Below are 11,363 nucleotides of genomic sequence, written 5' to 3' on the forward strand. Positions count from 1 at the left end.
CTGGAATTGAACGCTGGTCCTTTGCAAGAGCAGGTACAAGAATTGACTCCAGGTTAGTAGTTAGTAGCAGTTAGTGCTACTAACTGCTGAGCCATTTCTCCAACCCCATCATTAAAATACTTTTTGAAATTAACGTATCTGTGTGGGTATGTGCTCATGAGTGCAGTGCCAGGCAGTCCAGAAGAGGGCGTCAGATTTGCGGGAGCTGAATTGAGCCTTCTGGACTCAGGTGCTGGGATCCTTTCCTGCCACATCAACTAAGAAACTGCACTGATGGTCCAATTTTTATTTGTAGAAGTGTGGGTCCCCCCCCCCCCAATGTTGCTATTTAAAATTGGTGCCAGAAGCCGGGCGGCGGTGGCGCACGTCTTTAATCCCAGCACTCAGGAGGCAGAGCCAGGCGGATCTCTGTGAGTTCGAGGCCGGCCTGGGCTACCAAGTGAGTTCCAGGAAAGGCGCAAAGCTACACAGAGAAACCCTATCTCGAAAAACCAAAAATAATAATAATAATAATAATAAAAATAAAAAAGTAAAATAAAATAAAATAAAATTGGTGCCAGAGAAATAGCTTGAGCGAATTTGTATAATTTATGTGCAGAGCCTCCTGCAAAGGTGTGCCACTTGCTGTCCCAGTGCGCATGCGCCCAGATGTCTCAACACCTACCCCTCAGACCTTCCCAGTGCACACGCTTCGGAGCCCGAGGGGCGTGTTAGCCCTCTCAAGTGCGCACGCGCTCAGGCACACAGCAACCAGTCTACTCCGCCAGAACGTCAGGTGGTGGGGCCACGGTACCACCGAGATGAGGCCTCCGGGCGGCCTAGAGAGGCCTGCGTGCGCTCGCGCTTCCGGGTTGGTGGTGTGGCGGGCTCTGGGGTGTAGAGGGTTCCGGCGAGTTGATCGTCAGTTTACTGCTGGAGGTACCCGGTCACGGTGGGACCTTCTGTGCTCCCAGCCTGCCACAAGCGGACCGTCTTATGTGAGTTCCCCCGCGCCCCGGGGTGGAACTGGGCCCTGGGGGCGCTCCCGCCAACGGCGCTCCCAGGACGCGGGGCGTCATTCCAGGGTTCCTTAAAGTCTCCCTGTGCTGTCAGACCCACGTGCCCTGTGAGCGCACTGCAAACCCTGCAGAGTGGAGACCCGGTAGCCCTGCGTGGGGGACAGGAAGGCTCTTGGGTGGGGGTGTCACGGTGGGAATTATGGAGCCCGAGCATCACAGGCTTCAGTGAAACAGGGAAGGGTCCCCAGCACCCCGCTGTTCTCTCGGCTTCTAAGGTCTCGCTTATCCAAAGCCGGAAGACAGAGTGCAAGAGCCAGGGACACCAGTCATGCTTCAAACCGCTTGGCCTCAGGTGAGTTAGCGTCCTTTCTCCTCAGACTGGCTGTCAGTTATCCGAAAGCCTGAAGGGTTCCTTTGACCAGGCTGTATGTAGCCTATGTAAATATGTGATGGAGGAAATACGTGTCGGGAGTGATAAGGCTCACGTTGCAGATACTAGTGGAGGAAAGGATACCCACGCCTATACATCCCTGAGTGTGGAAGCTCAGATCGTGTCTGCAACGAGAGTCACTTGCTGAAGTTGGAAGTTCTTCACTGAGCTGGTTGTGGTTCCGTCGCCAGTAGGGTATGCTGAAGAGGCGGAAACAGGAATGTCAGGAGTTGGGAGCCAGCCTGGGTTGCACCTTTGTGTTAGAGAGATGTTTAAGAGTACTCCCTGCTCTTCAGAGGAATAAGTTTGGTTCCAAAATCCCTGCTGGGCATTTCAAGTCACCTGTAAGGCCAGCCGTTTCCAGGCGAGCTGATGCCCTCTTCTGGTGTGTGGGAGTACTGCACGTGTATGACAGACCCCATCACTCATCCATCCATAAAAAACACAAAACCTTATTGAAGAGTTTGCTTCATCCATTGTGGATGTGTCCTCAATAGACCAATGTTCTGTGTGTGTGCGTTTTCTTTTAACTTTTCCCCCCCACACTCATTTGTGTGTGTATACATGTGTGTGTGCCACAGAGGGTGTGTGGAGGTCAGATGACAACCTCCAGGAGTCAATTCTTGTACCATGCGGGTTCAAAGGAGCGAACCTAGGTAGTCAAGCTTGGCAGCAAGTACCTTTACCCACTGAGCCCTCTGGGGGAGGAGAGGGGCTCAGGAAGATGGAATTGGCTGGGAGCGAGGTTTGTTGTGACCTGTGGATGCTCTCTACACTTTGAATGTTGAGTCTACTTTTTGGGTTTTTGTCATGCCGTGTTCACAGCTGAGGCTGCAATGAAGTCATTACAACATGTGGGAAAACCTTGGGCTTATTACGTGTTTGATTTAATATTAACTTTTTGGTCACCGAATTCAGGAAACGTTTGCTGTTGCTGTTTTGTGACTCAGATTTAGTTGTGTGACACCATTGGGGTCAGACCCACAGTTATAAAGCTGTTGTCCCAAGGAAGCAGAACACACATACTTTTTTGAAGAGAGCGGGTTTTCTCGAAAGGCAGGAAAATGCCGTTTGCAAAGCACTGGCTTTTCTGATGTCATTTGTGCTCCACAGTGGTGGGTCTGGGGAATCTGAAAAGAAGCTAGGGGACAAACAAATGAGGTTGAGTTCCTGCATGGTAGTGGGTGGAGTCAGGGTAGTGATAGCCAACTGTAATCAATCCTATAGAAGAACAGCGGCAGCTTTGGTTACAGGGCATGAACAGATCAAGGTGGTACTGATCAGGAAGCTTACTTCCTGCTGGCTGGTTTCCTTGGTACCAGAAGGTACTATGTAGGATGCTTGGGGTAGGGGGTGTGGTCATCAACAGTCTTACCCAGTTGTGAGCTACAGTAATGATCAGCATGGCAAGATATGCCCATGTCTGCAACAGTGGTGTGATGGTATGGGGGGTGAGGGATGGGTGGTGGTGGTAACCAACTGCTTTCTGATTGGCTGTAAGGGTTGCTCCACAGGAGGAAACACATGCCTAGTACCACATACCTGGCCACAGACCCAGGGAATGAACCTCACCAGAGAGTGAAACTGCCCTCTAAATGTATATATCTCTGCCCACAGATTAGTGCAGCACTCAGACTGTATATGAGGAAGTACTTTGTGAGGTAGTGGTGGTGAGTGCAGGAGTTCACAACTGGTCAAAGCTCAGCTTTGGGACATCCAGCTTGCACTCAGGATTCAGGGACCATCACGGAAGATGTGGAAAGATTGTAAGAACCAGAGGTCAGGGGGAACCAGGGTGAAACCCTCTTTTGGACATGACAGGGCCACCTTAGTGGTGAACCCGTGACAGCTTTAGTGACCCACACAAGACCTGCACAAGATCTCCAGCCAATCAGCCATCTAGCGTGGAGGAGGGAGGCGCTCATGAGCTCCCTGACCCCTAGCTGAGGACCTATGAACAGATGGTGCTTTCTGGGGTAGGGAGTATCAGTTTCTTCAAGGGTGTGGCCCCGATAATCAACCACACCGTGAACACATGAGCAGCACAGATCTGATTTGGAGGGAAATACACAAACATGATAGGACATTGGGTTGAGGTAGGGGTGAAGAGTGGGTCTAGGAGGAGTTAGGGGAGGATTGAGGAGGGAATATGATCAAAATACATGGTATGCATTGCTGGTGGCCATGTCAGGAGCAGCAGATGGCAGTTGACTTCAGGGTGCCCAGCCCACTAGGGGGTGAATCCCTGATGGGTGAATCTCAGATAGGCAAGGCCCGAGACCACAGACTCCAGAATGCCTTTTGCTTCTGCTGTGCCTTTTCTCTGGTATCTGGTATGGTGTGAATGGGTGTGGGGGGATCTGCCATCTTTCTCTGGAATCTGGTATGGTGTGAATGGGTGTGGGGAGATCCCCACTGCCTTTAATGGAACTTGTTTATCTCATGGAAACATCTCATTCTACTGGGACTTTTTACCTGTGGATTATTATGAAGATTACTTCTTCCTAAGCTATACTGTCTAATTAATAATAATGTTAGTTTAAATAGAGTTTTGATAATTAAAAGTAAAACAAGCAAGTGTCATACAGCTAGAACACATGAGTTTCTACTGAGGAGCCACACAGACTGTGGCTTAGGTTAACGATTAAGAAAAACAATTGAGTTCCAGTAGTCCAGCTAGCTTAAATTCTTTTAATCTTAATGTTGGGTGTTCACAGATTTCAGAGTGCAGCATAGCTGAAACAAAGCTTTGAAAATAACTTAAAGTTAAACTAAGATGTTTTTGTCAAATAGCTGTGAGGTGAAAAACCCAAGAAGACAATCTAAAGTTTTAGAAAGGCGTGTAGTTGAGTGTGGGACTCTTTTTCCAAGACAGAATTTCTCCCTGTATTTTTGGTGCCTGTCCTGGATCTTGCTCTGTAGACCAGCCTGGCCTTGAACTCACAAAGATCCGCCTGGCTCTGCCTCCTGAGTGCTGGGATTAAAGGCGTCTGCCACCACCGCCCTGTGAGTGAGGAACTCATTAAGATCAGGGAACAAGAACAAAGCAGCCTGATTATCGTTAGCTGATATGCCTTTCTTGCTAGGATGGGTTGATGACCAAAGGCGATGATTAATTCCTTATACCCATTTCTGCCCTCAATTTCCTGATATAAAAAACTATTGATGAGTGGTATGCACCCTAAAGATTTAAAGTAGAGCTGATTGATTGTTTTTCATGTATAAAAATTTAGGTTTGTGATTCCTCTAAGATTCCTTATAAGATTACCTTTCAAGACACGTAATAAAGTGATTGGTCCTTTCTTTATAACTGCAAAACATAGCCTGCAAGTAAAAAAATATCTTGCTTGCTTACACACTGTTAATCTGTAACAAGTTGCTTGGGTATGAATATACATGAGTTCTTGGGATAATTTGTTTTTCACCTGTAATGCATAAAATGTTTAATCATGTAAGGGGTATGGAAAACATGCTGTTTTTTACTTGTATTCATTGTAATCATTCACTTGAAAACCAGAATGTAGCCACATTGTGATTTCTATATTGCCTGAAAGAGTTTGCTGAGGTGTATAAGGTGTCATAAAGAGTTAAATGAGTTAAAGAAAAACATCAAGGCTGGGCGGTGGTGGCGCACGCCTTTAATCCCAGCGCTCGGGAGGCAGAGCCAGGCGGATCTCTGTGAGTTCGAGGCCAGCCTGGACTACCAAGTTGAGTTTCAGGAAAGGCGCAAAGCTACACAGAGAAACCCTGTCTCAAAAAACCGGAAAAAAAAAAAAAGAAAGAAAAACATCAATAACAAGAGAGAAGGAAAATATCAAGAATGATAGACTAGCCGGCGCTGGTGGCGCATGTCTTTAATCCCAGCACTTGGGAAGCAGAGCCAGGTGGATCCCTGTGAGTTCAAGGCCAGCCTGGTCTACATTGTGAGTTCCAGGACAGCCAGGGCTACACAGAGAAGTCCTGCCTCGAAAAACCAAAAGAAAAGAGAGAGAGAGAGAGAGAGAGAGAGAGAGAGAGAGAGAGAGAGAGAGAATAAGGAAGAATATAGATAGAGTTAGAAGGAAAACATCAAGAATGAGAGAAGGAAATCACCAGGAAAATAAAGAATAAAAAATGCAAAAGAAGAATAAAGAAAAGATCTGAAGGAAACCATCAAGAGAGTGTGTCTTTTTCCCTAATCCCCTCAGATTAAAAAGAAGTCATAGTAAATGCCAACTCTGTGGATTCCCTTTGAGCCCTGAGTTGCTGGAGGCTGGTCCTCTAGCAACAAGAAGGCATGTATGAAATTCTCAAAGTATTAATAAAAAATTTATTTTACATAAGAAACACCAGGTAGCTAGGCGGTGGTGGCACACACCTTTAATCCCAGCACTCAGGAGGCAGAGGCAGGCGGATCTCTGTGAGTTCAAGGCCAGCCTGGTCTACAGAGTGAGATCCAGGACAGGCACCAAAACTACACAGAGAAACCCTGTCTCAAAAACAAACAAACAAACAAAAAACAAAACAAAACAAAAAGCCAAAAATAAAACAAAAAGCAAAAAAAAAAAAAAAAAAGAAAGAAAGAAAGAAAGAAAGAAAGAAAGAAAGAAAGAAAGAAAGACAGACCAGCTAACAGACAGGAGCACACCAGGATGGTAGTTCCCTGGGGGTTCGTCTGTAAATCCAGAAATATATTCCTTCTGGTTGCTGTGGTCACCAGGAAGAGAGCACTCCCTGGGTATTAGACTGTGGGTTTGGATAGCAGTGAAGACCCCAGATTGTGTAGATGACGCAGTGCTGGGCTCCCCATTTGAAAGTGGGAACATTGGTGCGTGGGTTCCTGTCTGTGGTGCTGGCTGCTCTTCCATGAGGCCTCCTCAGAGCCCTCTTGCCCTCACTCATGCTTGACCGGGAGTTTGCTGTTTCAGGAGTTGGTGACCTTTGAGGATGTGGCTGTGTACTTTACACAGAGTCAGTGGGACAGCCTGCAACCTGCGCAGAGGGCCTTGTACAGGGATGTGATGCTGGAGAACTATGCCCATGTGGCTTCTCTGGGTAAGACCTTGTCAGAGCCCAGTCTGGGAATTCTCAGGTCCTGAGGTTGGACGACTGTAGTAAGGACTTAGATCCCAACTTGGTGAGGTAGTTAGGTTGATGGGTATCTCTGGTAACCTTGGTTTTCTACCTGGACACCCTCTTACTCCAGGTGAGGGTGTGACTCAGTTACTTGAGGGCTGGGAGCCTTCTTGGAACCCCAAGGAGTCCTCTGTCTAGCTTTCCACCTGGGGTAGAGAATTGGTGTCCACAATCCCCTACTGGGATGGGCTCTCCCAGGGGAGCAGCACCAGCATCCTTCCTGAGGGTGCTTCCTTTCTTGAGGCCCAGGCCCAGGTCATTGCTCCTTCCTGAGACAAGTCATATTCCTCTGACTGTATTATAGAGCCCAGGTTAGACCCCTCTGTGCTGCTCTGTCATCTGGAGTCACTTCTCTCCCAATCAAGCCCGAACGGAGGTGGGCTGATAGAGGTCTCGGGAACCCATTGAGACAGCCAGTCTGTCCTCAACCTATCTTTCCTCCTTTGCTTCTGTAGTTGAATGTCCAGCTCCCAAACCCATTCTCATCTCCCAGCTGGAGAGAGGAGAAGCGCCCTGGGCCACAGATCCCTGGGCCTCAGAGTGCCTAAGAGGCTGCAGTCCGGGTAAGTCCTAGATGCTCTATGGAAAATGGTTTCTGTTGCTCTAGTGAGGGGAGTGCCTAGTGAGCCCAGGTCTGACCTGAGCATGGAGGAGCAGCCCAAGCTGTGTGCAGCTCCTGTAGCCGTTCCCTGGCACAGGGTTCAAAGGCAGCCGTCTAGGAACTCCCACGCAATTTTGTTTTCTTTTAAAGATTTATTTATTTATTTATTTATTTATTTATTTATTTATTTATTTATTATGTATATAGAAGAGGGCGCCAGATCTCATTACAGATGGTTGTGAGCCACCATGTGGTTGCTGGGAATTGAACTCAGGACCTCTGGAAGAGCAGTCAGTGCTCTTAATCTCTGAGCCATCTCTCTAGCCCACAGTTTTGTTTTCATCTGCCACTTAGAGTTCCTTGTGCCTTCATAAAGCATGGCAAAGACATGGATTTCAGCAGTGTTAAGGAAGGTATTACCTGGTGAGCCAAACTGATTTTTGCCACAGGTGAGGGTTTCACATTTAAGCTGTCAGCGGTGGAAACAGTGGCTTTGTTTTTAAACTTCCACTTGCTGTGCTCTTTAGAGTTGCGTTGTATTTATCACAGATGGGACAACAGAGGACAGGCTGGGGATGTCCTTCCTCCGTAACCGCCCACACAGCACCTCACTTCCCATCTCCCCTAGACCTCCCAGCCTGGATTTCCCTGCTTGAAGACTGGAGTTCCAGCTCTGCTCCCGGTGCATGCTGGGATTTTGTACGCCCAGCTCCCTTGTCAGGGATTCCACAGACTCACAGCTGGCAGGTCAACTTGTATTCAGCCGCCTTTCCAAGAGAAATCACTTTTCTCCCAAAGCAGTATGTAGGCTTTTGAAGACAAGATTATTTAGTGTCACTTAGAATTTCCTTCATTTGGAGAGTATCTGGTCTGTTGGCGCTGGGAGTTGTATTTCTCCACCTGAGGCCTCCTAGAACGATGACCTGTCCCTGCTTTTCCCAGTCCCTTATTTCTTCCTGCTCTTCTGGGCCTTGGTCTCCATCCAGCTTTTCTGTCTATTCAGGTGGTTTGTGTGCTTATGGTGACCCCTCTTACCCCTCTCACCCACCCACCCCCGCCCCCCATTGCCTGCTTCCCTTCCCATTTTCCTTGCCATAGCTCCCTTTCCGTCCCTTCTGTGGGGGCAGATCCTGGCCACCCTGTCCTGGTTGCTTCTAGTGTTTCCTCCATTGTTTATCAGTAAGGTTTACTGTCTCTCATCCTCTCTCTCTCTTTTAATTTCTAAAAATTTATTTTCATTTGTTTTGTGTATGTGTGTATGTTTTAAGTACATACCACATTCTGGGGTGATGGCAGAGTCCAGTTATGAGCTACCTGACGTGGGTGCTGGGAACTGAACTTAGGTTCTCTGGAGGAACCGCAGGTGCTTTTAACCGCGGATCCATCTCTCCAGCCCCTCATTCTTTTCTGTCGGATCTTGTAGCCATTTCAAAGGTGTGTCCCTCAAAATCACCCTGCCAGGGAGATTATTTACGAGTCCTGCTTTCTTCCTGGACACTGGCTAAGGACTGCCATTCTTGTGCTTGAATTGGTTAGATGCTGAGTCTTGGACCAAGGACGAAGAGCCCTCTTTGAAGCAGGAAGCCTCTGGAGAGAGAGCAGCCTGCAGGGTGCCCAGGGGGAGGGTGCTCAGAACGGATGCTCAGCACTGTGCCGGTGAGGACAGCAGGACAGTGAGGCAGATGTTCAGTTCCAAACCAAAGCTGGCCCATCGAGGAGGCATGAAGTGCTATGAATGCAAAGAATGTGGGAAGATCTTCAGGTTCAACTCCAAGCTGCTTCGCCACCAGATGAGTCACACTGGGGAAAAGCCCTTCAAATGTAAAGAGTGCGGCAAAGCATTCAAGTTCAGCTACGAATGCGTCATCCACGAGAAGAATCACCTCGGCGAGGGGCCCTATGAGTGCAAGCAGTGTGGGAAATGTCTGAGTTCCAACAGATCCTTAACCCAGCACCAGATGGTCCACAGCAGAGAGAAGCCCTATGTCTGCCAGGAGTGCGGCAGGGCCTTCGGGAGGAGCTCGTCCTTCCTCCAGCACCAGAGGCTGCACACGGGGAAGAGCCTCTTCCAGTGCCAGGAGTGCCACAAAGTGTTTGGTTACAGGTCCCAGTTACTCATCCACCAGCGAGTCCACACAGGGGAGAAGCCCTACCAGTGCCTGCAGTGTGGCAAGGCCTTCTCGTACAAAGTGGCTTCCCTTCAGCACCAGACAGTGCACACTGGGGAGAAGCCGTATGCGTGCAAGGTGTGTGGGAAGGCTTTCAAGTGGTACAGGAGCTTTGCTCAGCATCGGAAACTGCACTCCGTGGAGACGAAGCCGACTCAGGGTGATCCAGCCTTAGCTCAGGCTCCTCTGTGGGAGCCACGTGCCTTTCCTGCAGCTGTGCCTCCCCTGGCCTTTCCTCGAGCTGTGCTGGTTCAGACTTCCAGCCCTTTGCTCATGCTGCTGCCAGCATCTGGAGGACCCTCCTCATCTGCCCAGATAACACTCATCTTCCAGGGCCTTCCTCCGGCAGTGAAGACTTCCCCGGGTTGAATTCCTCCTCGGCCCTCTGCAGCTTCATCTTAGCACTTTCCTGAGTCCTTCCACCAGCAGCTGGTGCCACATAAGCTCATCTTGATGAATCCACTTGAGGACTGTGTGGGTAGAGAACAGAGCACTGGCCCCTGCACTCACAGCAATGGCTGGGTCTGCACTGTAGGTCTGTTGGGCTTAGAGAGCTGGCAGGTTGATTGGGAACCCCTGACTGGCCTGTTGTAATGAGAAGCAACCTGCCTGGGGGCCAGTGAGATGGCTTGCAAGCCATACAGCCTGAGTTCCATTCCTTGGGATCCACACAGTAGAAGGAGAGAACTGACTCTCTCAAGTTTTCCTCTAACCCTCCACATGGGCACCCTGGCACAAGTGCCACCTTACACACACACACACACACACACACACACACACACACACACACACGAGGAAGAAGCATGCTAGGAGACATGTAACACATGCAGGAGTAGAGAATTGGAATGAGCTTCTGATAATGCATTTTAGAATTTAATACAGATTATTTTTTTCAAGTTTTCTCAGTTTTGTTTTTATGTGTGCACATGCATGCGAACGCAGGTGTCCTCAGAGTCCAGAAGTAGGGGTCAAGTCCCCACTTACAGGTAGTTGTAAAGAGCCTGATATGGGTGCTGGCGACTGAACTTGGGGTCCAGGAAGAACAGCAGGTGCCTTTAACTGCTGAGCTGTCTCTCCAGCCCCTGACTGCAGTGGCGGTGATGTGGGGGTGCGGGCATCAGTGATAGTGTGGGGGGGCTGCCACCACTGGCCATGTGCTGCCTCTCAGAGGTTTTGAGGACCCCCTGCAGTGCAAGCGACAGTGAGAATTCAGGGGTGCATTAACGCTGCCATAGCCATTGTGCACAGTCCTATCTTTACATATAAAGGCTTTTCCTTTGGTTTTGTGCCTTATGTCTAGCTGTTTCTCTCCAGCTTTTGTTTTCATAAATAAATATGCAGAAATGTCTTAGTCTTTATTGTCTCCGTTGTGTGAACTTTTCTTAGAGAAAAATTGTTATGTAAAAATTATGTGTTTGTGCATGTTCATATACATATATATGCACCTGTGTAGATGTGCATGGATATGTTGCACGTGTGTTAGAGGCCAGAGAACTGCCAACCTCGAGTGCCCTTGCCCACCTCTTGGGAGCCAGGGTCTCTGGCCTGGTGCTCACCACTTGACTGGATGGCTCTGAAGCTCCAGGTTCTTGCTTCTGCCTTCTCACCCTGGAATTACAAGCACAGGCTGCCACACCTGGCTTGCTTTGTTTGTTTATTACTTATTTATTTATTTTGGCGGGCCCTGGAGATCAAACTCCCAGTGATCCTCATGTAAGGCAGGCAGGCACTTTACTAACGCAGCTGCCTCCCCACCCCCGGGTTTTGTTGTGAAAGCACCAGCTTCCACCGTGTGTACCCTCCAGGGAGCAGGAGTTGTTACACAGGAGTTTGGTGGAGAACTGGGGAGTGTGGGCAATAATACAAAGCCACGCTGGAATAAATCTAGCTGCTTGTGTGGAATATCAGTGAAGTGTGCCTTGAGTTCTGTGTGTTGGCCTTTAAGAGAAACCTGTACTACCATGAACAGGGCCCAGGAAAGGGGACTGGTAAAAGAATGGCTATGTGTTTACTCCCTTTCATGACCTTCCTGGACATTGGTGGACCCGCCC

The 11,363-nt window shown here is 48.9% G+C and overlaps 1 protein-coding gene across 1 annotated transcript; it reads left to right on the forward strand.

Moving 5' to 3' along the window:
• Positions 1–765: 765 nt before the first annotated feature.
• Positions 766–10,399, forward strand: Znf621 (zinc finger protein 621). The gene is made up of 5 exons (XM_059268912.1): positions 766–977; positions 1,274–1,350; positions 6,336–6,462; positions 6,999–7,106; positions 8,681–10,399. The coding sequence occupies exons 2-5, from the start codon at positions 1,327–1,329 to the stop codon at positions 9,679–9,681; spliced, it is 1,260 nt and encodes a 419-aa protein (XP_059124895.1). The 5' UTR covers positions 766–977; positions 1,274–1,326; the 3' UTR covers positions 9,682–10,399.
• Positions 10,400–11,363: the final 964 nt, after the last annotated feature.

Source organism: Peromyscus eremicus, chromosome 7 (assembly GCF_949786415.1).
Source record: "Peromyscus eremicus chromosome 7, PerEre_H2_v1, whole genome shotgun sequence".
NCBI classification, from domain to species: Eukaryota; Metazoa; Chordata; class Mammalia; order Rodentia; family Cricetidae; genus Peromyscus; species Peromyscus eremicus.